The 27932-nt window shown below is 42.0% G+C and overlaps 1 protein-coding gene across 2 annotated transcripts in view; it reads left to right on the plus strand.

Annotated features, from left to right (window-relative positions):
• The window catches only part of LOC124544731, a 151767-nt gene that overhangs the window by 74359 nt on the left and 49476 nt on the right, over window positions 1–27932 (plus strand). For both annotated transcript variants that reach the window (XM_047123382.1, XM_047123383.1), the window contains exons 9-10: window positions 11842–12037; window positions 26562–26772. In XM_047123382.1, the coding sequence (XP_046979338.1) occupies window positions 11842–12037; window positions 26562–26772 (407 nt within the window). The remainder of the gene's footprint in view (window positions 1–11841; window positions 12038–26561; window positions 26773–27932) is intronic.

The raw sequence follows: 27932 nt of genomic DNA on the forward strand, positions 1-27932 counted from the left end.
TTCTCTTTGCCCTTTTCTCCGCTGCGGCGTTTGAGACCCTCTTCTTTCCTTTCCCTTTCTCTTTTTTCCTCCCTGTGCGTGTCTGAAGGCCGACCCATGCACTTCCATGCGTAGCCGGTGACGGGGTAACGCGTAATTCCCCACCCCGGGTAGACAGGTAGGACACGTACGTACCCCCTGGTAATGGCCATGCCCAGGGAGGGGTGATTACCCGAGCTGATACCTTCCGAAAGTGCCGATTGGTCCCTCCGTCCGTTTGTCGGGAGGTGTGACCTGAGGTGTGAACGATCACCTAAGGCGGGTGTGCCCTCAGTGAGGGCCCCCACAAGGGAGGAGCGCGCCATCGGAGACGCCGGTAATCATGGGGGATTCTTCCGCAATGGTTTCCTCACCTTCCACTATGTCTGCTCACAAACGTAAGTTCACTGAGTCTCAGCCACAGTCAGTTCTTCCATTGTTGCCACAGTTCCTTGTTGTTTCTCGGTCTGACGAAGGTCACGACTTCTCCACGGTCAACCCTTTCATTATTCAGAAAGGTGTCGACGCAATTGCTGGTCCTGTAAAGTCTTGTTCCAGATTACGGAATGGCACCCTGTTGTTAGAAACAAACAGTGCCCTCCAGGCACAAAAATTGCTGCGTACTTCTCTGCTCCACACCTTCCCTGTCCGGGTGGAACCGCACCGTACCTTAAATTCCTCGCGTGGAGTCGTTTATACACGCTCCCTCGATGGATTGTCTGACGAAGAAATTCAGCACTACCTGTCTGACCAGGGCGTAACGGCTGTTCATAGGGTTATGAAAAGGGTCGACACGAACATCATTCCAACCCGCACTGTCTTCTTGACATTTGACAAAGTTCAACTCCCATCGAAAATCAAAGCAAACTATGAGATAATTTCCGTTCGCCCTTACGTCCCAAACCCTACGCGTTGCTATCGGTGTCAGCGGTTCAATCACACCAGCCAGTCCTGTTCCAATCCGGCCAAATGTGTTACGTGTGGCAAGGATGCCCATGAGGGTGTTTGTCCACCTCCATCCCCTCGCTGCATCAACTGCATGGGTGACCACGCTGCTTCCTCTCGAGATTGTCCCGTTTTTAAGGACGAAAATCTCATCCAGGAAATTAGAGTAAAGGAAAAGATGTCGACCTTTGCTGCTCGAAAATTATTCGCCAGTCGACAGCCCACCGTGCCTCAGAAAGGAAAATACAGCACTGTCCTTGCTTCTCCTCGGCCAACAAAGGAGGTGGCTACGCAGACTTGCGACCTCACCTTTAGTGCCACGGTCGTCAGATCGGCCAGCGCAAAGATCGCCCGTTCAACCTCACCACTTTCGCCTGCCCACTCTCTGGCTCACCCTTCGTCGGGTTCTGCTAAATCTCGAGCCCAAAAGTCAGACACCAAGACCTCCAAAAAAGAGCATAATCGTGAAGAGTTTTTACGTACGGCAACTTCCCAACCATCGGTTCCTCCTTCCTCTAAACATCATACTTCCAAGAAGGCTACAAAGAAACCCAGTTCCTCTCCTTCTCCGCCAAGGCGTGTCCCATCTACAGCACCACCTGGCGGAAATCGCCCTCGGCCGTCTTCTGTGTCGCCGAGGCGCACTGCTGGCGGCCGATCGCTGGTGGCAGGAGCTGCTCCTGACCAACCTATGGATCAGGATCTTCTGCCTTTGGCTGAATGCCATTTCATGCTGTCGGTCGCAAGCTCAGAGCAGTCTTTGAGTTGACAGCGACCTTTGTCACATTCCTCCATTTTCTGTTCACCCTATGTCCATTATCCACTGGAATATCCGCGGAATTCGAGCCAATCGGGATGAATTGTCGATCCTCTTACGATCCTACTTGCCGGTCATCTTCTGTCTTCAGGAAACAAAGCTGCGTCCCCATGACCGCTTTGTTCTCCCTCATTTTCAGTCCGTCCGATATGATCTCCCCTCTGTTGAAGGCACTCCTGCCCATGGAGGACTCACGATTCTTCTCCATGATACTCTCCATTATCACCCAATCCACTTAAATACTTCCTTCCAAGCTGTCGCCGTCCGTCTTTCCCTTTCTGGATACACGTTCTCTCTTTGTACTGTATATCGTCCACACCAATGGCACGAGCTGATCTTCTTCATCTCGTTGGTCAGCTTCCACCCCCATATTTGCTGGTTGGGGACTTCAATGCCCACCACCTGCTTTGGGGATCTCCACGTCCTTGTCCACGTGGCTCACTATTGCTAGACGTCTTCCACCAAGCAGATCTAGTTTGCCTCAACACTGGAGTCCCTACATTTTTGTCAGCCTCCACGACAAATTTATCTCATTTGGACCTTGCGGTCGGTACTGTTCCGCTAGCTCGGCGCTTCAAATGGTTCGCCCTTGATGATACACACTCGAGTGACCACTTTCCATGTGTCCTTAGACTGCAGCCTCAACTGCCCTACATGCGCCCGCGACGCTGGAAGTTTGCCCAAGCCGATTGGACACTTTTTTCGTCTCTTGCGACATTCGATGACCGTCACTTTCCCAGCGTCGACGATGAGGTCACACACATTACCGACGTTATTCTTACAGCTGCGGAACATTCAATACCATGCACTTCCGAATTGCCCCGGCGCCCCCCAGTTCCTTGGTGGAACGAGGCATGCCGTGATGCCATACGTGAGCGGCGACGTGCTCTCCGCGTTTTCCGCCACCATCCTACTTTGGCCAACTGTATCCGCTATAAGCAGTTTCGAGCGCGATGCCGTCGTGTCATCTGCGATAGCAAGAAGGCAAGCTGGAAATTCTTTATTAGCTCATTTAACACCTTCACTCCCTCCTCGAAAGTTCGGAGTCGGCTTCGACGGTTCTTAGGCGCGCCTAGTTTCTCCCCAGTCTCTGGGCTCACTGTCGCGCATGATACATTAGTGGACCCCGTCGCAATTTCTAACTCATTGGGTCAGCACTTTGCTGAGATTTCGAGCTCTTCAAATTACCCGCCAGCGTTTCTCCCGAAGAAACGTGCAGTGGAAGTGCGACCTCTTGCTTTCTCCTCTCAAAATCGTGAAAGCTACAATACTGTTTTCTCCTTGCGGGAACTCTAACATGCACTCTCTTCTTCTCGATCCTCCGCCCCAGGACCAGATGGTATCCACGTCCAAATGTTGCTGCATTTATCAACCCATAGTCTGCGTTACCTCCTTCGCCTTTATAATCGAATTTGGACCGACAGTACTTTTCCCAGACGATGGCGGGAAGCTATAGTCGTTCCTGTTCCGAAACCTGGAAAGGACAAACATCTCCCCTCTAGCTATTGCCCTATTTCTCTCACGAGTAGTGTCTGTAAGGTTTTGGAGCGTATGGTGAATTACCGTTTAGCTTGGTGGCTGGAATCCCGCAGTCTTTTAACACCTGCCCAATGCGGATTTCGAAAGCATCGTTCTGCAGTTGACCATCTTGTTGCTCTCTCCACTTATATCATGAACAATTTTCTCCGGGAACGCCAAACAGTAGCAATATTTTTTGATCTGGAGAGAGCATACGATACCTGTTGGAGGACAGGCATCCTCCGCACACTGTTCTCTTGGGGCTTTCGAGGTCGGCTGCCCCTTTTTCTTCGCGAATTTATGGCAGAGCGCACATTTAGGGTGCGGGTGAACACCACTCTCTCCCGTACTTTCTCCCAAGAAAAACGGGGTACCCCAGGGCTCCGTGCTGAGTGTTGTACTGTTTGCCATTGCCATCAATCCAATTATGGATTGTCTCCTTCCTGATGTCTCGGGCTCCCTCTTTGTGGACGATTTTGCGATCTACTACATCTCTCAACGGACCAGCCTTCTTGAACTACGTCTTCAAGGATGTCTCGATCGCCTCCACTCTTGGAGCATCGAAACTGGCTTCCGTTTTTCTCCCAGTAAGACAGTTTGTGTTAATTTTTGGCGACGTAAGGAGTTTCTTCTGCCCTCCTTACATCTAGGTCCTGTCAACCTTCCGTTTTCAAACGTCGCTAAATTCTTGGGTCTTATGTTTGACAGAAAACTGTGCTGGTCCTCCCACGTTTCCTATCTTTCGGCTCGCTGTCTGCGATCCCTCAACACCCTCCGTGTCCTGAATGGTACCTCCTGGGGAGCGGACCGAGTGGTCCTTCTCCGCCTCTATCGCGCCTTAGTGCGCTCGAAATTGGACTATGGAAGCATAGTCTACTCCTCTGCTCGGCCATCTATTCTTCGGCGTCTTGACTCTATCCACCACCGTGGATTACGTTTAGTGTCTGGAGCTTTTTACACCAGCCCTGTGGAAAGCCTTTATGCTGAGACTGCTGAACCTCCGCTGTCCAATCGGCGAGCAGTCCTTCTGAGTCGTTATGCTAGCCATCTGGCCCCCATGCCTGCTAATCCAGCCCATGACATTTTTTTCGACGCCTCCTTTGATGTAGGGTATGCAGGCCGCCCCTCCTCCCTACTACCACCGGGAGTCCGCTTCCGTCAACTGCTCCATTCTCTTTCCTTTCGCTTTCCTAAAACCTTCTTGACAACTTGGGGTACAGCACCGCCTTGGCTCCGTCCCCGGATCTGCCTGCTCCGTGACCTTTGTCGATTTCCCAAGGATGGTACCCCTTCACTTGTTTATCGTCGGGCATTTGCTGGTCTATGTGCACAAATAACGGATGCCACATTTATTTACACCGACGGCTCGAAAACATCGTTAGGTGTAGGGAGTGCCTATATTGTTGGCGACACCCCAAATCACTTTCGGCTTCCCGACCAGTGTTCGGTTTATACTGCGGAGCTTTACGCTGTTCTCCAGGCTGTCCACTACATCCGCCGCCATCAGCGGATACAGTACGTTATCTGCTCAGATTCTCTCAGCTCTCTCCTCATTCTCCAAGCTCTTTATCCTGTGCACCCTCTGGTCCACCGGATTCAGGACTGTCTGCGCTTGCTCCACCTGGGGGGCGTCTCGGTGGCGTTCCTCTGGCTCCCGGGACACGTTGGTATCTGTGGAAATGAGGCGGCCGATATTGCAGCCAAGGCTGCAGTCTCTCTTCATCGGCCAGCTATTCAATCGCTTCCCTTCGCCGATCTACGGAGCGTTCTATGTCGTCGTGTTTTTCATTTATGGCACACGCATTGGTCGACGCTTAGCCATAATAAATTGTGGGACATAAAAGCTCTTCCTTGTGCTTGGACCTCTTCCTCCCGAACGTGTCGTCGGGAGGAGGTAATTTTAACTAGGCTCCGGATAGGGCACTGTCTTTTTAGTCATCGACATCTTTTAAGCGGCGATCCTCCCCCACTCTGTCCCCACTGCTCTCAGCTGTGGACGGTAAGACACCTTTTAATTGAGTGCCCCTATTTTAATCCGTTACGCTCCCGTCTACAGCTATCGCCTGATATATCGTCGATTTTAGCAGATGACACGGGCTCAGCCGACCGCGTTCTCAAGTTTATTAGTGCCAGTGAAATGACGTCAATGGATTATACTACGGGTATACACTCGCGCACACACACACATATCCATCCACACATATACAGACACAAGCAGACGTATTTACATCCACACATATACAGACACAAGCAGACATATTTAAATATGTCTGCTTGTGTCTGTATATGTGTGGATGTGTGTGTGTGTGTGTGTGTGTGTGTGTGTGTGTGTGTGTGTGTGTGTGTGTGTGTGTGTGTGTGTGTGCGCGCACACACACACATCCATCCACACATATACAGACACAAGCGAGAGTGTATACCCGTCCTTTTTTCCCCCTAAGGTAAGTCTTTCCGCTCCCGGGATTGGAATGACTCCTTACCCTCTCCCTTAAAACCCACATCCTTTCGTCTTTCCCTCTCCTTCCCTCTTTCCTGATAAGGCAACAGTTTGTTGCGAAAGCTTGAATTTTGTGTGTATGTTTGTGTTTGTGTGTCTATCGACCTGCCAGCACTTTCGTTTGGTAAGTCACATCATCTTTGTTAGAATATTCTAAAGTTTCATGTGCAGCGACTTCGTAATAAGATACCACCTAATACATTCATTGGTCCTATTTCCAAGAGTGTAAAAACACCGGTGTATGTGTGCTATGGCTGCTGATCAGTCATCGCGTTTGTGTTTGGGTTTGTTCTTATAGTGAATGAAATATACAAATCCAAAGGCTTATTTCTTGATCAATCCTAGAGTTTTATGGGTCACTTTTCACTTCATTCAGCTCTGGCAATGTTTGTTGGTGTGAAAAAATTCAGACTTCCAACATGGTTCGGAATCCATGTTAAACTGTAGTGCCCCCTGCAACTGGTGGTGTCAGTCAGTTCAGAAGATTGGAGGAAGGCAATGGCATACTACATTCAACAGGACCATGCGTGGTGGACAGGACCATGCGTGGTGGCATCCAGAACAATATTTGGCCATATGACGTCTTTACTTTTTGTAGGAGTAAAGTGTGGGAAGACAAAGGTTCATTTGATCCCAGGTTTCAGAAAAGCGTAGCCCTGAAGAAGAAATTGATGTGTAAAAAGAGGTACACACTGTTTTGTAGGAATGTCTGAATGGATTCAGCTTGTAATCCATGCGATTCAGGTAAGTGTGAGAATTGAAGGCAGTTACCATACTGGTTACTTACTCATGTATTGAGCCAACTGTTTCAAACAGTGGCCACGAATACAATGAATTTGGTGTTGGGAGGGTTTCTTGTTGAAAAGCGGGAAGTTCAAAATTATGTCAACAGGGTGTCTACGACCCGGGCCAACCGGGAGATCCGGGAAAAACCCAGGATTTTTTTCATCCGGGAGAAAACTGGGAAAAACCCGGGATATTTTTAGAATTCCGGGATTTTTTCATTGTTTTAGTTTTCAGTTAAATTTTTGTAATTTTGACTAGTAAGAACCGACACACTAACAAAGGATATTACTGTATCCCGCTACTGCAGAATAATACTTCAACAATAAAACATAAACGAGAGAAAAAAACGAAAATAACTTAAATTGCAAAGGAAATGCGCCATATACGACGATGACACAAGTGCTCATGCAAGCGTGTGCCGATTGAAAATGTGTCAAAGGCTTTAGGAAGACTAGCAGTGCTTCATAACAACAAATTGCCTCCAATGAGCGTGAAGTCGCAACTGTTTACATTCGATTTGTTTTAGCAGTTAATGCGCGGGCTCATGCGCATGCGCAGTAGAGTCACGTTTGAGTAGTAGATTCTCCCGCTTCTGTCAACAGGAATGTGGCTGTTGGCTGTGCAAGCAGTCGCAGCAAGCAGCTAGATACTTCCGGGAAAAGGGGGCGCCTAATTCATATTCTTGAGGGGAAAAAAAAACTTGTTTCACAAAGTACCCAGCATCCAGCACATGTTTGCCTATCAATTAGTCATATGATTTTGAAACGCTTCTCTGTTGGTTTTTGAACACATTTTAAGTTGATTTCTGAATGAATCATAAGCTGACTTTTGAATGCATGCATAGTGTACGTGATGTCTCTGTCGGGAGAATCCTCGTCACATCTAGAAATAAACTTTCCACAAACAAAAGGGGACGGGGGTATACGAGCTGAGTGGAGTAAAGCCGAATGGATGAATGGCAATCGCTGTCTGATTATGTGGCTGATTGGGTGTGCAAATGATCAGCGTTGTTATAATTACTAGCGAAATCCATAGATTCATACTATCAGAATGGAAATAAACGACTGACGGGAATAACAGGTGAGAAAGATTATGTATTATCTTCTCGGTGTGTCCAAGAAAATGAAGTTTTGACAGAAAATGTTTGGCCAGATCGCTACACTAGTAAGGACCAGTAGTACCGTCCCCGGCTACCAGCCGCTTAAGTTCTATTATGGAAGTAATGCGGAAAATGTGTTGTACGTACACGTAACAATGCCTAACCGGAGAATAATTGCGGGAGAACCAAACCAGTGATTCTGGCAGGGTTAGTGAAGTTAATCGGCGAACAAATTTTGACAGTGGCAGCAATAGCTACAGAATTGGTGATGACAGGATTGTTTGTCAGAACTAGGACGGAGAAGAAACGAGGACATCACACAAATTACGGAAGAATAAGACGATTCCAAACTTTATATAAAAATTTTGTAATACTAGTTTTCGATCTCATGCTAGAGAAGCTGGTGCATATGAATGAAACGTGAAACTATTTCCTAACATAAAGCTTTTTGCTTGTAGTAGGCCTAATAGGCATTTGATATTAATACTTATTGGATTATATTCTGTCATGTTATAAAAATGACCATTTGTGCCAAAACAGTCTCGTTTATTTGGTGTGTTATAAAATTGCTGCCGTATTATTTGAAAGGCCTATTTTGTTTTATCTAGCAGGCAGTGGCAAAGTAGACGTAATCAGATCGAGAAACCACACCAGTCTTGGGTATTATTTGTATTAACAGCTTTTTCAGTATTAGATAACTACATTTCGATTTTCCATGTAGCAAAACGTTTGACAAACTTTGATGAGGTAAAAGATCCTTTCACAGAAAGGAAAACACGCCATGTAAAAAGCTGCGGCGTGTAAAGGAGGCTACGACTGTGTGGGGTTCCTCCATGCGGGCCTCTCGGAGGGATTCTGCGGTTCTCTGTAGGCTCCGCATTGGTCACTCTTGGCTGACGCATGGTCATCTGCTGCGTCGAGAGGACCCCCTCATTGTCGCTGTGGTGCGATTATGACGGTGGCCCATATATTGTTGGACTGTCCTCTTTTAACCGCCCTCAGGCGAACTTTTAATCTCCAGGGTGCTTTATCATCTCTTTTAGGTAACAATGTCTCTATGGCAGATCGGGTTTTAAGTTTTATTCGCGCAAGCGGCTTTCATAGGTCCATTTAATTTTTTTTTTAACATCACCCTCTTTTGAGCTCTCTCTTTTAATTAGTTTTGTGTTGTGATTCGACTCCGCCCTAAACTTTTAGGCTGGAGGTTTTAACGTGTTGCAGAGTGGCTGGCTCATCCTATTATTTTCGTGATCAGCCAGCCACAGTCCTCTGCTGTGCAGTTTTAATTCCTTCTGTCTTTGTTCTCTATGTTGTTTTTGTTGCTGTGCTCTGTTTTCCGTGTTGTCTTACAATGGACTATGGGGCTTTTCTTCCCCCGGAATTTTTCTTTTAGTGCTTTGCCTGCCTGGTGGATAGTTTCACTCTGCTCTGTGTTTTTATGAAACAAGGGACCGATGACCTTTGTAGTTTGGTCCCTTTAATCTTTCACCCAACCAACCAACCAACCAACCAACCAACGCCATGTAAAGCTGTAGCAAGATTCGAGAGAAAAAAATGCTAGGAGCTAAGGTTTGAAGAAATGTGTAATTTCTTGCTTATCTCTTGTCAGTACTGGTTTTATGTATCCTATATTTAATTTTATGTCACACAAAACAGCAAGTTATTAATTAAGGGGCAATGAAGAGTTCAGATTTTCCGAAGAGTTCTTGTTCTCTCGATTACAAATAATCCAATCCGCTATTAATTGCGAGATTTTTTTTTTTTTTTTTTTTTAAGAGAGGCTGCCAAACCGGCCGACTGGGAGCAGGAGAGGCACCACAGGACATTGCAATTTCCACTCTCCTGAATATAGTTTGGACGTGCAGTAGAAAAGTGCTTTATGAAGAGGCATGGAACTGCACTTGGGCATACTTAAGACCAAATAATATGTCTTACATTTCCTTGAATACATACGTTTTATGTTTCAGACTTTTCAGAAAGATGTGCGCTACAAGGTGAACATATTTTGAAAATTCGATTTTTTTTAGTATTGACCTGGTTCGCAAATGTCGTAGATCCGGGGCTGATGCGCAGAGCAATCTGAGCTATAGTGGGTAGTCTCCTCGTGACCGTGTTTACGTTCAGTGATTTTGCTGTTTCCCCTTCGTTTACTCTCACGTCAAATGAAAACAAAACGGATATCCGTGGCCGGGAGCTATCAAGTGGATTAAAACACATTCACATAATTACTAAAGGCTGAAATATGTCATTAGTTTCAGATTTTATTTTATTTCCACCTTTCTGACAGTCAAGCATTAATCGCCTTGCGGAACAATGAAGTTATTTTTGTCTGTTTGCTAAAGAAATTTGACTTTTGCTAATCTTTTCCGCAGAGGCAGTCAATGTATTTGAAACGAAATGTTTAATTCCACAGTACTGGGTAGCTTCAACTGTTCGCTGCATTTCAAGTGCATGTTTTCATTTTCTAGCACGTGTGGCATTACGCCATAATAAAGAGCCTAACATGATATAATACAGTACTGGTGCTCCAAGAAAATTTACATCCTGAAAACCACACTTAAAAGCTTAATATCAGGTCGGGGTTTACGGTACTTCATTGGGAATCTGGACATACGAGTGTGCCTTTAAGTATGCACTTTAAATTTGCACATTTTAATATGGTTCATGAAATTCCGATGCTCTTGCAGTATCATCTTTCATTGATGATCTTTTACACGTACGTACATACGGGCTTCCTACGTCATGATATCTACCCAAGCGCGGTGTCGCCTGTTACCTGAACACTCTGGCAACTGCTGAAATGAACCTATTTGTAACAGGTCGTGGGAAGATATTACGATTGGTGGTTTGAAAAGCGTTACTTTCAAAGTAAATATCCTTTTACGTAAGTTGAACTACGTACAAGAATGGACCGTGAATTTATTAAATCACAAAGTGTTTGACTCCATTTAAAAATCAGGTGTCTGATGACGAGCCATTTAGAAGCATTTCGAACCCTCGAACCCTGAAGATCAGACATTTATGTCATTATTAAAAATTTTACAGGCACATATGTATGATATCTCTTTAAGTGTAACACGCGCAAAAAAGATCAACAGTATATGCGAAAGCTTAGCTTCTCTTGCAGCTTGAGACCAATATTTTATGTGAAAGCTTTGCTTTTCTTGTGACAACACTATGTATATTAATTTAAACTATTAACTTTCCCTGTTTGACGCGCTACTTAACACTGATGTTGCTACTGGCTGACTGCATCACATGTCCTATGCTCAGAATACCCTCTGTCATCGGCTGGCGAGATCACGTGACATGAGTTACGAATGGCTTACAAAAGCGCATCGAAATCTCGGTTTCAATGGTTCGGAAAGTAACATGTGGCGTTTGGTGGATTTCCAATGTATGTTTTCGTAATACGAAAATACGCAGCGTACATGTTGCTGCACATCAAAGATAATTCCAAAACGTGTCTTTTTCTCTGAGTTTCGTTTTCTAAAGTGCCGGGAAATTGTACGCCCGTGTACAAAACCATAACCATTCAAAAGAGTGATAGGGGAAAATATACTGTCATCCGGGAGAAAGTGTGTTTTTTAACCGGGAAATCCAGGAATTTTTTTTCCTTGTCCACGTAGACACCCTGGTCAGTGATGTTCGATGTGTTTCAGATTTCATGAAGAAAAGAGTTAATTCTTTCTGAATTTTATGTTACCTTAATGAAGGGGCTTTAACATGTCAAAATTTATTCAGTTGATCCAGAATGGATTGTGAATTCAAGTCTCATAGAAGCTCTGATTGTTGTAATTCTTCTAGTGCTTAACTTTATCTTGATGCATGGATGAAAGTCTGGTTGCAAAAGCTAGTTTACAGGCCTTGATAAGCCTTCCTCTTGTTGCTATCTGGTAACGTGTACCTAAATGAATGTTTCAGCAACTGTTACAACAACATCATCATGATAAAAGCCACATGCAACAGTGACTGCACGTACATCTAAAATTGTGGCAGAATGATCAGTTAACTTAAGAAAATTCTATTGAAGATTACAGTGGCTGCATAACTTCGTGATTTTGTAGATGGATTCTGGTTTCATTCAAGATGATTCACTTTTTACATGATTATTTATTTTGTTACTATAATAATTAATTTTGATTGTTTTTAACCTGACAGATACCTCGCGGTACACGTCTTATGTACCTGCATTCGTATCAGAGCCTCATATGGAACAAAGTTGTGTCAAGGCGCATGCAGAAGTTTGGTTTACAGCCTATAGCAGGTGACCTGGTGCTTCAGGGTGAAGAGAGAGCAGAACCAGTTGAATTACTAGAAGTTGGTGACCATGATGCTACAGCTACTCAGCAAACAAGTAAGAAAGTGATTCACATACAGTTTCAAGGAACCAGAGTTATCATTGCTAACTGTAATAATAGTATTGCAGCAACATTTAAAAGAAAATAAGGAAAAAAATTGTATTCAAGATATTACTTTTGTGTAACCATATGATTTTAACTTCTACTTGCCTTTGAAATTGAAAGACACATGTGAAAATATTATGTAGATGGAAGTGGGGTATCAAATGCTACAGTGGCTTGAAGAGGGTTATTTTAATCATGCAAACCATTCTTTACATTTAACCACTAGCAGACTTCCCTGTGTAGAGGTACATCACTATTAAATCATATTTGACACTGACAAGGGGAGATCGCCAGCGACGAGATTGACGTTCTGAAATCATTTATTCAGTGATGTAGGATAAGGTCCCCGGTCTCTCATCCTGCCACCATTCACACTGATGAGCACTCATTTGCGAGTAATCATAAGGGGGGGGGGGGGGTTTAGAATTTTACATGACGCTCTTCAGCTTTGATAAAGGGATATTTAGTAGACTAGTTGTGCAGCGTAATGGTTAAAGTATAGGCAACATATACAGGAGATTGTGGATCAATCTCTTCATGCGATTTTAAATCTTTTATGTTTAATTCTTTATCAAAATGACTTTGATCATTATTTTTATTCAGTTAATAGGGTTAAATGTATTTATCTCTTTTCCTTTGTCACATCATTTTATTTGATGTATTAACTTTTTCAAAGTCCTCACATTTCTTCTTCCTATCATTCTTTTTTCACTTAGAATCGACGAGAATGTGATTGTAATTGTTTTTGTGTGTTAACTTCGATTTAATTTCATGTGTTTTATCACCCTATATTTTTGTCCATGTTATTGCATTCATTATTTCCATTCCTCATTTTGCTTGAGTTTTGTTTGCTTTATAATCCCTTATTTTGTTTAAATTGTCATCTGCCTTACTTTGCCCATAGTGGAACGACAATGTTTTAAATGTTTTTATGAAGTTATACAAAAAAAAGTGCATCTTGTAACTAAAAATACGCTTTTGACTCAATAGCACAGTAATGTAAATGTTATTCAGTGTTTTGTTTTCTGACCGATACATTGGCACTTTGCAGTATTTAAATATTATGTATGATAGACAAACAAAAATAATCAAATTTATGTTGATAAAAATGATGGAACAAAGCAGTAGAAATAAAACAATTACATGTAATCAGTTAATTGAATGAAAATAGTGGTCAAAGTAATTTTGATAAAGAAACATTAAAAATTTCAAAGCACATGACAAGGTTTGAACGCACAACCCTTTGCACATGAGGCCTGTACTTAGCGTGACACTCCACAACCAGTCGGCAACATGGTTGTTTTTAAAATTGAAGAGCATCGTGCAAAATTTCTTAAATTTTTTTTCATCGATTATTCGCAGATGAGGGCTCGCCAGAGAGAAAGGCTGCAGGATGTGAAATTTAGGACCTTAACCTACATGACTCTATAGGTGAATTTAAAAAGTTGATCCCACTGCTGAGGACCTCTCCTTGTGAGTTAATGAATTTTCATTCTAATGCCTCAGCAAGTGTCTCTTAACATGGGCACAAAAACATAGTAAGTCATTCTTGAGAAATTTTCAAAATATTTTAGCCTCATGTTTCTTTATAATGGTTCGTGAAAATTAATGAAACATTTACAGTGGAATCTCGTTAGTACATTCCTCAGTACTGCAGGGTGTGAAAACGTGCAGGGAGACAGTACTATTGAACCTCTGCAACTTAGCTATTCATGTAGATTGTTTACTGTGATAGAAATGATGCGCATAAGTAGTTCGTGTAGGTTGGAAGTAGCTCTGATAACATCAGACTTCAGTAGCAGCCCAACAACAAACCGAATTGTGTGTAACTCAGTCACCAGTGTTATTTCTAGTGAGAGTTAACAAATGAAGAAAAGTGGAAACGTTATTCAGAAAGTGGACAAAAATTGACACATGAAGAGTGCTGATACTACACAACAAACTGAACATTCCTCCATCAACATTAAATACAGTGGTGAGCAAACAGAAATGATTGAAGCACCATGTATGGTAGGATGAAATGACAAACAAAGATGAGTGCACAACGACCAGTTTCCAGAAATGGATAACGTGTGCTGTTGATGTTGGCAAAACAAGCTTATGCTTCAAATTTTCCAATTGATCTTACTGTGTTTCGTGCTAAAGGAATATATTTGGCACTCAAGTTGAGTCTTGCAAATTTCTAACTATCTACTTATGGTTGAATTGTAAGGTTCAAGAACAGACGCAATTTAGTGTAGAAAAGTGTGAGGCTGGAAGCATAAACGTTGACACTGTTCAGTCATGGAAGAAATCTCTTCCATCAATCCTAGAAAAGTATAGCCCCAATGACATTTTTAATGCAGATGAAACAGGCCTCTTACTTTTCACCATCTGCCAGACAAAACCCTTGTAGTTCAGAGGTGAGAAAACCATTGTGGAAAATTTGGTAGAGCAAGGCAAAATATTTTATTATGTTGCACTAATAATTGGGAAGGTGAAAAGTCTGTGATGCTTCAGAAAATGTGCAGGCATTTCCATGTAAAAGTAGGTTTAACGTGAACACGTGAGTAATGACTACAAGAGAAGTAGTAGAAATGATCCACAAAACTACTGTCCAATATCCTTGACATCAATTTGTTGTAGAATCTTAAAACATATACTGAGCTCAAACATGATGAGGTATCTAGAATAGAATGATCTCCTCAGTGCCAACCAGCATGGATTCTGAAAACATTGCTCGTGCAAAACCCAACTTACCTTGTTCTCACATGACACAGTGAAAGCTATGGATCAAGACAATCAAGTAGATACAGTATATTTCTGAAAAGCATTTGACTCTGTACCACACCTTCATTTTTTGTCAAAAGTATGATCAAGTGACATTTGTTATGGGATTGAGGACTTTTTGGTAGGGAGGATGCAACATGTTATTTTTGATGAAGAGTCGTCATCAGATGTAGAAGCAAATTCAGGTGTGCTGCAGGGAAGTGTGTTGGGACCTGCGGTTCTTTATATATATAATAGAAGGAAACATTCCACGTGGGAAAAAATATATCTAAAAAACAAAGATGATGTGACTTACCAAACGAAAGCGCTGGCACGTCGATAGACACACAAACATACACCCAAAATTCTAGCTTTCGCAACCAACGGTTGCCTTGTCAGGAAAGAGGGAAGGAGAGGGAAACACGAAAAGATTTGGGTTTTAAGGGAGAGGGTAAGGAGTCATTCCAATCCCGGGAGCGGAAAGACTTACCTTAGGGGGAAAAAAAGGACAGGTATACACTCACACGCACACACACATATCCATCCGCACATACACAGACACAAGCAGACATTTGTAAAGGCAAAGAGTTTGGGCAGAGATGTCTGCCCCCTAACTCTTTGACATCAGGACTGGATACGTTTCATTTATAAGTGATTTAAGCTGTTTCACTGTGCAGAGGAACATTGAGGATATCTACTTACTTGTGTTGGCAGTTGTTCTTGATTTGAATTCTGGAATATTTCCTTGGTCTTCTTAGGTAAAGGAATTTTGGACAACCATGTTCAGTAACTTGCTCATAATACAATGAGAAATGTTACTATCTTGGACATTATGCATTTTATACAAGTGTCTGGGGTGCTGTGCAAGATAGCATGATCTCAGATCATTTAAAGAAGGCTGGGTTTCACCAGATACTTACAGAAGACTTTATGCCAGTAAACAGGAATTGCAGTTGAGCAATGGCAGCAAGAAATGGGCAAGAGGAAAACACTGCCTACCTCCCTCAGCTTCGATGAATGCATTGAATGTGACAAAGGTGTTGGTGTCTTGTCAGTCCATGACAGTTGAAGCTCCTATTAACAGATGGCAGAGAAATAATAAGAAAGTGAGGATAAGGATGAACAAGAATCTTTGCCAGTTCCTACAGTGTCAATAGTTATTAAAGCAGTGGACACAGTAAAGAACTGTTTTTGGTTTTGCAGTTGACGAAGAATTGATGAATGTATTACCTAAGATGGACAAAACAATAGTAAAGTTAGACTAAAAGAAATAGTCAGCCATTGCTAAGTTTTTCAGACCTTTGTGAAAACAGGACAGCACCCAATATCTTACTGTGTTATAGTGTAGTTAGGCTAACAAGATGTAAGAGGTATCAATAGTTTGTTGAAGTGGCGATCTCTTATTAGATTACCATTAGTGATTCACCGATGCAGAGACAGTAAATGAACAATGTGTTTTTGTTTTGAGAACAGTACTAAAAATTTCAATTTTGGAATATTTTTATTTTTTCTGTCTGTCATACCAGGTTCATGTTTTCGGTGCTAGAGGCTACTCTCTCAAGTCGCATGACTTTCTTGTGTTCCAGTTGGGTGATGGTAGAAGTGCACACAGCCATTATATTGGGGTAGCCAGTGTTACTGTATTTACGACATTTTGGCTTCTTATATACTAACATGTAAATTACATGTTCTTGCATTTTCCATTATACTTTAATGAGATAGCTTGTCAGGAAGTTCGGCATACCCTAAATATGGTACCCTTAATTCTGCATTTTTACTAATGAATAAATCGAATCATTATGAGATTAGGTATTTTTCAGTAGTACGTTTTCTCACTTGTGACATTAAAAATCTGTGATCTTTCTAAATGTGCTAACGAGATTCCACAGTATTTCAGAATTTTATGGGATGGTGACAGTGAATTTTCTTAGTACTTCATGTTTAATAATGTTCTATTTTTGTATAAAGGTGCAAGTTTTTCCATTGGTTTCCTCACAGTCATATATCAGTCATGTTTCTGTGGGTCCCTCTCCTTTCTCCATTGTTATCACAAAGTCTTAAAACTTTATTTGCCATAATTCATGTATGCATCAGTTTGCCCATATGACAGATAGTCTAGCTTCTTATGTACTCACTGTCCTGTTTTATTGTTTCCTGTTCTACTTAACTGATCCTGCAACCTAGCAATCCGGTCTTACTCCTTGTTTAATTTATTCATCAAATTCCCTCTCCTTTTCTTCCCCCCTCTTTTATTTTTAATGCTGACTTGACCTCTCCTTTACTCCACTTTACTCACATCTAATCTGCTCCTCTATTCTAACTTCATCTTCTTCTAACTTCAACAACATGGAGGATAGATTACTACTCACCATTTAAAGGTGGTGTTCAGTCTCAAATAGATACAATAATAGAGTGCTGAAATAATGAATCTTTTGGACTGTCTTTCTGTAGTGGAAAACACACACACACACACACACACACACACACACACACACACAAACTAAGTCTGACGAAACAGCAGTCTGCTGGGATGGGTGGTGTGGGTAAGTATGAGGCATGAGGTAGGACGGGGAGGGATAGCAGAGTGGGGGGAGGGGGTGGGTGCTAGTGCTACCTGTTATAGCATGCAGGGCCTTGGTGGGAACAGAGTGTTGAGAGGCAGTGCCTCAATGGATTGGGGACATGGTTATACAGAAAAAGAATGAGGAGAGAAGTAGAAGTGGGGCAAAGGCTTACAGGTGCATTGGCGGGATAGAAGACATGTCGTACGTCAGCAGGAGCAGGAAAGGGTATAGGTAGGTGGAAGACGGGACTAATGACGGTTTAGGCCAGGGGGCTTACGGGAACAAAGGGCATGTTATAGAAAGAGTTCAAAGTTACGCAATCCAGAAAAGCTGACGTGGGTAGGAATAACCCAGATGGCATGGGCTGTGAATCGGTCAATAAAGTGAAGCATGTAATGTTGAGTGGCATTTTCAGCAACTGGATGGACCAGCTCTCTCTTGGCCAGTTTGATGATGGCCATTCATGTGGATAGACAGATCTCTTGTTCCTTGCATTTGTAGTCTTCTACCACCTCCCGCATACCCACTATACAGCCACATAGGTGCACTCCTCTCATGACTCTGTCTCTCTCAGGACTGGAGCAACTGAATCATATTGTCTGACAGGGTCTTGACTGTCTAGCATTGTGGCCTCGAATAAGGAATATACTCCCCATCCCTCTCTCAGTGGTATTCTGCTGCCCACTGAATCTACTTACTATCCTTGTTCTACTCCATTCCTGCATCTTACCCCCTTGTATCATAACTTGCATCCTTGCAATAGACCTGTATGCAAGACCTGTCTCGTACATCATCCCACTACTAGCTACTCTTGTCCTTTCACGGACACCTAGCCCATTGGAGGCGTGGCTACCTGTGAAGGGAGCCACGTGACCTACAAACTAAGCTGCAACCACTGTGACACTTTCTACGTGGATATAAGGCTACGTGGATAAGATAAGCTGTCGGTGTGCATGAATGGCCCCTGCCAAATTGTGGCCAAGAAACAGCTGGACAACCCAGTTGCTGAATGTGCTGCCTAACTCAGTGTACTTAACTTTGATTGCTTCACAGCTTGTACCATTTGGATTATTCCTACCACCAGCAGCTTTTCTGAATTGCTCAGGTAGGAACTCCTAACCCTGTTCTTCAACCTTCTCTAGCCCCTGTCTCCCACCTACCTATCCCCTTCCATGCTCCCACTCTAGTATCACAAATGTCCTCTAAAACCAGAGCCCCTACAAGTTCTTTTGCCTTCTTCTCGTATCCTCAAGCATAGCTCCTGATACTGCACCAAACAGCCCTATTCTGTCTCCACCAAGACCCTGCATGCCCCAACAGGTACCACAAACATCTTCTCCCACACTTACTCTGCTGTCCCTCCCCTTCCCACCTCCATCCGCCTCATGCCTTCTCCTTACACCTACAACCCATCTAAGCAGATTGCTGCTTCGTCAGATGCAGTCACAGTTGGTGTCCAGTGCCCTGAGACAATGGCTATGTGTTTGAGAGTTGTGCTAGTGTAAATATGTGTGTTTTTCTGCTGAAAAAGGACTTCGTCCAAAAAACCTTCAATATTTTAGCAGCCTTTTTCAACATGCCTGTCAGGTGACTAAACACATCTTCTGTGGTGAGTGGCAGTCTATCCTTTCCATAGTGTTGTTGTTTCAGCCTGGACTTTCCATTGTTCGACTCTTTTGACTTAAACATGTTTTGGGCTAGTACAGGGTGGCTAACCAGGAACTCCTTGATTTTAATATTAAATAACATGAAAACAAAGATTAGTAGAAGAATGCAATGCAACAGAAGGTACATGTATTGTGAAAACAGTGAGAATATTATAGAGCAGTTCTGAAGTAATAGTTACAAAAGCTACTAACAGATGCACTGTAATACCAGTACCTAATGCCTATAAATAATACTCCAATGCCCAGGGTGGTGACATCCACTTTTAAGAAAGAGGCCAAAATCAAATTCTATTGAATGTATGTTTCTGGTACTGGAATATAACAAGTTAAAATACAGCATTACAGCAGCAAGGTGCAGTTTTCAAAGACGATTTAATGTTCAAAATGACAAGATTCAAAAACTACTCACAAGTGCTCTGGTAGATTTGAACGGGCAGGCAGTGTGAGTGACGATTAATGGAAATGTTGGTCCAGGCCAACTTAAATTTGTCCTGAAAATGTCGCCACAATTTCGGGACTTACTCAGAGATATCAGAGTAAATCTATCTGAAGAACTGCATCACAGGCTGTTTTTGAAGCATTTGAGGATGTGTGGAGTTGAGAAACAATCTGTGTGTGTTTCCAGTCACAAGGTCAAACCTTTACATGCTGTGGGGCAAAGGGCTAACTTTGCATAGCAGAGTCTTACATTAATTGGTGATAAAGGATTTGGTGTTTTCTGCATATGGTTCACAGTCAAATCAAATTTCAGCGTGTGAATGAATGTATGAATAAAGAAAACTAGCGTGAAGTGAAACCACTGCGTTCTGCCAAAATTACAGCTTGATCTCCAGTATGCATCAGAGGCTGTATTGGTCCTTTCTTCAAGCAAGAAACAGTAAGCAGTGAACACTACATTGGAGTTTTAAAACAATAACATTTTGTCACCACTCAGCAAGCACTGGAGGATAGACCAGGCATAATGTGGTTCATGCAAGATGGGGCTCAACCACAGCATACGGAATAGGTATCTTGTTGAATACTGATCTGTCAATCTGTGTGGCAATTAAATTGATTCCAATTGACATTACAAGATGTGATGGCAAAAATCATTTCAGAATGGAAACAAGTCTTGGTTACAAAGTTATCTAGTTATCTAATATTATTTAATATTGTTTCACCCGTTTGAGGTATCATTAGATTGTTGATAAAAAGAAGAAACCAATCAGCTACAAAGAAATAGTGGAGAGGGTGTGGTCCTATCTCGTAAGACTATCCAGGTAAAAAACAACTAAAAGTAAAAGCAACTGACGTAAAAGTAGCTGAATATGTAGCCCAATCATCATAAAGCTATATAAAATGGAGAAAGGGTGTAAAAGTAACTGGATTTGTAATCCATCGATCATAAAAATGTAGAATGTAAATTGTTGTTGTGATCTTCAGTCCTGAGACTGGTTTGATGCAGCTCTCCATGCTACTCTATCCTGTGCAAGCTTCTTCATCTCCCAGTACCTACTGCAACCTACATCCTTCTGAATCTGCTTAGTGTATTGATCTCTTGGTCTCCCTCTACGATTTTTACCCTCCACGCTGCCCTCCAATGCTAAATTTGTGATCCCTTGATGCCTCAAAACATGTCCTACCAACCGATCCCTTCTTCTAGTCAAGTTGTGCCACAAACTTCTCTTCTCCCCAATAGAAAAGGTACGATAGGAAATAATGTCTCTGTCATAGTACGACTCCAATCCTTGTAATGCCTTATAACTACCTCGTACTATAGCAAGTGTTAACCATGAATTACCAGGAACAAGTTCTGTGGTAGTACATGAAAAGTTAATCTTGCATCCAACAAATGTGATAGGACCAGTCAGTAGCTCTTCTTGAGAAACATTATTAGGAACAAAACTGAAAGTGTCCACTGTCTTGTACACTGGTAGTCTGCTCCTCCTGTAGTATTTTCTGCATCGGTACGGCATGGCTGTGCGATCGGTGCGGCTGCCTGGAGTCGAATGAGCATGCTGCTGCCTCAGAACAGGATGTACTTCCTGCCCCCCACCCGTGCGCACAGCGCCAGAGCGCCTTATCAGTGTTGCACAATCTTGATTTTCCAGCAACACGGTGCTAGTAATACTAGGCACCGTGTTGCGCGGCTGCCTCGCTCAGCGGCTAAGTCCGCTTCAAGGTCACACGCCTTACACAGCAGCATAAGGCAAATTCACACAGCCATACCTCATTAGTTACGTGATCTACCCACCTTATCTTCAGCATTCTTCTGTAGCACCACATTTCGAAAGCTTCTATTCTCTTCTTGTCCAAACTGGTTATCGTCCATGTTTCACTTCCATACATGGCTACACTCCATACAAATACTTTCAGAAACGACTTCCTGACACTTAAATCTACACTCGATGTTAACAAATTTCTCTTCTTCAGAAACGATTTCCTTGCCATTGCCAGTCTACATTTTATATCCTCTCTACTTCGACCATCATCAGTTATTTTACTCCCTAAATAGCAAAACTCCTTTACTACTTTAAGTGTCTCATTTCCTAATCTAATCCCCTCAGCATCACCCGATTTAATTTGACTACATTCCATTATCCTCGTTTTGCTTTTGTTGATGTTCATCTTATATCCTCCTCTCAAGACACTGTCCATTCCGTTCAACTGCTCTTCCAAGTCCTTTGCTGTCTCTGACAGAATTACAATGTCATCGGCGAACCTCAAAGTTTTTACTTCTTCTCCATGAATTTTAATACCTACTCCGAATTTTTCTTTTGTTTCCTTTACTGCTTGCTCAATATACAGATTGAATAACATCGGGGAAGGCTACAACCCTGTCTCACTCCTTTCCCAACCACTGCTTCCCTTTCATGCCCCTCGACTCTTACAACTGCAATCTGGTTTCTGTACAAATTGTAAATAGCCTTTCGCTCCCTGTATTTCACCCCTGCCACCTTCAGAATTTGAAAGAGAGTATTCCAGTTAACGTTGTCAAAAGCTTTCTCTAAGTCTACAAATGCTAGAAACGTAGGTTTGCCTTTTCTTAATCTTTCTTCTAAGATAAGTCGTAAGGTTAGTATTGCCTCACGTGTTCCAACATTTCTACGGAATCCAAACTGATCTTCCCCGAGGTCTGCTTCTACCAGTTTTTCCATTCGTCTGTAAAGAATTCGCGTTAGTATTTTACGGCTGTGACTTATTAAACTGATAGTTCGGTAATTTTCACCTGTCAACACCTGCTTTCTTTGGGATTGGAATTATTATATTCTTCTTGCAGTCTGAGGGTATTTCGCCTGTCTCATACATCTTGCTCACCAGATGGTACAGTTTTGTCAGGACTGGCTCTCCCAAGGCCATCAGTAGTTCTAATGGAATGTTGTCTACTCCCGGGGCCTTGTTTCGACTCAGGTCTTTCAGTGCTCTGTCAAACTCTTCACGCAGTATCTTATCTCCCATTTCATCTTCATCTACATCCTCTTCCATTTCCATAATATTGTCCTCAAGTACATCGCCCTTATATAAACCCTCTATATACTCCTTCCACCTTTCTGCCTTCCCTTCTTTGCTTAGAACTGGGTTTCCATCTGAGCTCTTGATATTCATACAAGTGGTTCTCTTCTCTCCAAAGGTCTCTTTAATTTTCCTGTAGGCAGTATCTATCTTACCCCTAGTGAGACAAGCCTCTACATCCTTACATTTGTCCTCTAGCCATCCCTGCTTAGCCATTTTGCACTTCCTGTCGATCTCATTTTTGAGACGTTTGTATTCCTTTTTGCCTGCTTCATTTACTGCATTTTTATATTTTCTCCTTTCATCAATTAAATTCAATATTTCTTCTGTTACCCAAGGATTTCTATTAGCCCTCGCCTTTTTACCTACTTGATCGTCTGCTGCCTTCACTACTTCATCTCTCAGAGCTACACATTCTTCTTCTACAGTATTTCTTTCCCCCATTCCTATCAGTTGTTCCCATACGCTCTCCCTGAAACACTCTACAACCTCTGGTTCTTTCAGTTTATCCAGGTCCCATCTCCTTAAATTCCCACCTTTTTGCAGTTTCTTCAGTTTCAATCTGCAGTTCATAACCAATAGATTGTGGTCAGAATCCACATCTGTCCGTGGAAATGTCTTACAATTTAAAACCTGGTTCCTAAATCTCTGTCTTACCATTATATAATCTATCTGATACCTTTTAGTATCTCCAGCATTCTTCCAGGTATACAACCTTCTTTCATGATTCTTGAACCAAGTGTTAGCTATGATTAAGTTATGCTCTGTGCAAAATTCTACAAGGCGGCTTCCTCTTTCATTTCTTCCCCCCAATCCATATTCACCTACTATGTTTCCTTCTCTCCCTTTTCCTACTGATGAATTCCAGTTACCCATGACTATTAAATTTTCGTCTCCCTTCACTACCTGAATAATTTCTTTTATCTCGTCATACATTTCATCAATTTCTTCATCATCTGCAGAGCTAGTTGGCATATAAACTTGTACTACTGTAGTAGGCATGGGCTTCGTGTCTATCTTGGCCACAATAATGTGTTCACTATGCTGTTTGTAGTAGCTTACCCGCACTCCAATTTTTTAATTCATTATTAAACCTACTCCTGCATTTCCCCTATTTGATTTTGTATTTATAGCCCTGTAATCACCTGACCAGAAGTCTTGTTCCTCCTGCCACCGAACTTAACTAATTCCCGCTATATCTAACTTTAACTTATCCATTTCCCTTTTTAAATTTTCTAACCTACCTGCCCGATTAAGGGATCTGACATTCCACGCTCCGATCTGTAGAATGCCAGTTTTCTTTCTCCTGATAACGACGTCCTCTTGACTAGTCCCCGCCCGGAGATCCGAGTGGGGGACTATTTTACCTCCGGAATATTTTACCCAAGAGGACGCCATCATCATTTAATCATACAGTAAAGCTGCATGTCCTCGGGAAAAATTACGGCTGTAGTTTCCCCTTGCTTTCAGCCGTTCGCAGTACCAGCACAGCAAGGCCGCTTTGGTTAATGTTACAAGGCCAGATCAGTCAATCATCCAGACTGTTGCCCCTGCAACTACTGAAAAGGCTGCTGCCCCTCTTCAGGAACCACATGTTTGTCTGGCCTCTCAACAGATACCCCTCCGTTGTGGTTGCACCTACGGTACGGCCATCTGTATCGCTGAGGCACGCAAGCCTCCCCACCAATGGCAAGGTCCATGGTTCATGGGGGGGGGGGGATGTAAATTGGGCCTAGTTAAAAGAAAAGAAAACAGCCAGTATATCATCAACAAGGTCGCAGAAAAATTTCGACTGCATGTGTTGTGTTAGAGCACACCACCTGACTCCTCCACAGCAGTACAAAGTAGGACCATGCTTACAAAATAATCGCGCTATGTGCTGCACATGGCACAATGTCCATTCAGCACATACACAGATATTACTGTGTCAGATAAAGATGCAAACACTGTGTATAATGTGCCCAGGTGGCGCACGTGATTGGCATAAGGAACATTTACGAAAGAGAAAAACTACATAAATCTAATAAATTAAGATGAATATATGTAAATCATTGCAATCAAATGAAAGCGAAAGTACGTTAAGGTACTCCTATGCAGAGCAGAAAAAATAGGTGAAATCATGAGATGAAGAAACAGTTAGTCAAAATATGTCACTGAAACAGTCATATGAAGTAAAATAGCTGAATTTTAAAGTGGATGGATAGCCTATGTGTACAAGATTAACAAGTGCAAACATCAAGGTATCAGGGTCAGGGGAAGGGGCAGTCATCAGCATTGCAAACTAGGTTGAAGAGCTATTTTTGGTCATTAAAATAAAGAAATATAAGTTATGGCACATAAAACAGTAACCTATGGTAAAAGATCATTAATAAGACCACTTGAAATCCCCTATCTTTCCCTCACAACAAAATGAACGTAAGTTAAAAATAATGCTGTGGACATAAAATAAAAGGTATCATTCCAGCAACGTACAAAACGCTTTTAGCATTGTATCATAATATTCTTGATTTCAGCGTTTTACTTACTTTTTTCTGCTTTATATAGGGGTACCTTGCTGTACTTCTGGTTTCATGTGATTGCAATGGTTTGCATATATGCATCTTAATATTTTGATTTTATGTAGTTTTTGTGTTTAGTAAACGTTCCTTATGCTGATCATACACACTGTCATGGCATCTCTTTTCGTAAATTGTCTAACATACTAGTCACTATAATCTCTGTCTTGCTTGCATCTTGATCAGTCACAATAATATTTCTTTGTGTGTGGGCCAAATGGAAGTTGTGCTGCATGTGGCTCATACCGTGTTTATTTTGTAAGTGTGGCCCTATTTGATACAGCTATGGCAGAGTCAGCTGGTGTGCTCAGAGTAATGTGATAGTTGTTGAAGTTTTTACGCCACTTTCTTGATAATGTAGTGGCAGCTTCATTTTAACGAGGTCTACTTTATATTTTGTGTTTATATGATGGATGCGTTCCAGCTCCATTTCACTGTTTGTTTCAAATTGATTGGCTTCTTGTTTTTATTGACAATCTGTTGATGCCCCAAAAGTGTGACACACATTGATATTTAAAAACTTTTCAACCAAGACTGTTTTCATTCTGAAATAATTCGAAACCAGTTGGTGTAGCAACCTGCCACAATGGAGTGGAAAAAGTTTGGCAAATTTCGTTTTCTGTTTATGGCAGTAATCTAATGCAAATGATATATTGAGGACTGCAAGAGATGAAATTCAAAAACCTGAGAGCTTAAAGGTGGAAGATAGGATAATAATCAAGACAGAGATTACTGAAAAACCACCATGAAGGATGTAATCTACTCTTATTAACTCTTTCAGTTTTTTTTTTCAGTAATCTCTGTCTTCTTTATTGCAAGCTCTCAGGTTTCAGATCTCATCCAGTGCAGCCCTCAACACTCAGCCTTCTTTTCCATCAAGTTTAGTAAGTCTCTCTTGACTCAGGGTTCTGGGCAACATTTCCCTAGCTCTTTCCATTCTGAAACCTTGCCAATCATTTCCCCTCATTCCTTCTCCTTCCCCTTTGATCCTTCGGCCAGGAGGAGCAGCCACTGGCTCAGAAGGCTTGCACATTTCTATAACTTTTGTGTGTTTTCACAAGCCACTGGTTGGTGAGTAGATTTTTCATCTATGCAGTTACATCATAAATTAATAAATAGTACTGTCATATGTACCCGTACCGTAAACTACAATTTGTGTTTGTTGTCAAAGTTTTTTGATATGTTGTAAGGTAGTTTCCCTATCCTAATAAGAGACAGATTTTGAACAGATGTTGTGGAAAATGGACATCCGACAAAGAACAACACTTTACTCTTGCTGTAAGGCTCTAACAAATTGTCTAACATAATAGTCACTATAATCCTTCAAATTGAGATACTGATTCTTATGTGAGATAAATAATTTTATGCAATTCATTAAGAAAATGCAAGGTATTAATGTTCCATGTGCTGTGTGTTCTAAGCTTGAAGTTATGAAAACTTCTCACTTAGGTGATACTGCTGATGACAATGCGAGCAACAGACAGAAACCCTCTGTGCGAATACTTTCAGAAAGTGATGTGAAAGACTTCACAATTTATGATATTGTTTTACCACTACCTGGCCATGATGTAGTATACCCACAGAATGAAACAAAAGAATGGTTTGAAGAACTTCTCCAAGCAGATGGGCTGTCACCTGCCAAATTGAAACAGAGTGTGAGGTTTGTACATCATAAACTTAAATGATTGTTTTATTATAAATTTCTGAACAAGTAGTAGTAAACGTAGTTATGCAACAATTTAATTACTTTGAAAATGATGTGTTTGTGCATGTGCTCTTGCTAAATCTGAGTCTGTGAGATTTGTTTGGATTGCTTTTCAACTGTGGATGGCAGTCTGCATTTTGTATATAAGCTACTGTAGTTGTGAATGAGCAAATGTTGCAGGCAATGAAATACATTTACTGTAGTGGGGTGACACCTTTGTTACATGAAATCTAATTGAAATAATGTAGGCATGTTTCAGTTCAGATGCTGTGTGTGGCATTCTGTGTGAAATAAATATCGTCATTGTTTCACTCAGATATTGTTTACCTTCTGCCATCATCACACATTTTAGCCTTCCTTGCTGCTTGTCATCGTCTTGCCTCCTTTTTCCCTATGCTGGATCATTGTACACAAATTAATTCACATGTAACAACCATCTCTCAATTTCTATCTTTCCGATAGACCCTCCAAGCTGCTAAATCACATTCGCAATTTGGGTAATGAGAGCCTGCATACATGTGCATACAAAATTCAACTTGTATTTTGGTTTTGCAAGTTCGCAAAATGCTTTAAATATTGAATGTATCTGATTAATGTTACAAAAATGTAGATGGAAATAAAATGTTAAAAACATCTTTAATGTTTTATTGTTGGTGCACCTTAGTACAATATAATGTGTGTGTGTGTGTGTGTGTGTGTGTGTGTGTGTGTGTGTGTGTGTGTTGGGGGCGGGGGTTGGCTTGAATGTAGCACCTCGACCTGGAGTGGGGGAACATTATGTGGTGGATTTGTCAGGGTGCTGTGGTGTGTGCTATCTTTGACTATTCTTGTTCCAATACAGTCACATTTTTGTTTTGTTCCAGTCGCCCATATACTCCATACCACGGCCGTACGTGAACATATATTCCTCTTCACTTCATCCCAAGGCCGGTTGTTGCTCTAAGAGTGTCTCACACTCCTTCCAGCTGCTGAATGAAGAGCAGCTCTTAAACTATAATCTCCTGTATTGTTTCTACCATGTACATCTGTTGTGAAGACTGATCCAAATAGTAGTAACTCATAAATTCATTCAGAGACATCAGTCAATAGCCCGACTACATTGAACTTACTTAAGA

The sequence above is a fragment of the Schistocerca americana genome, chromosome 8, assembly GCF_021461395.2.
Source record: "Schistocerca americana isolate TAMUIC-IGC-003095 chromosome 8, iqSchAmer2.1, whole genome shotgun sequence".
In the NCBI taxonomy this organism is placed as follows: Eukaryota; Metazoa; Arthropoda; class Insecta; order Orthoptera; family Acrididae; genus Schistocerca; species Schistocerca americana.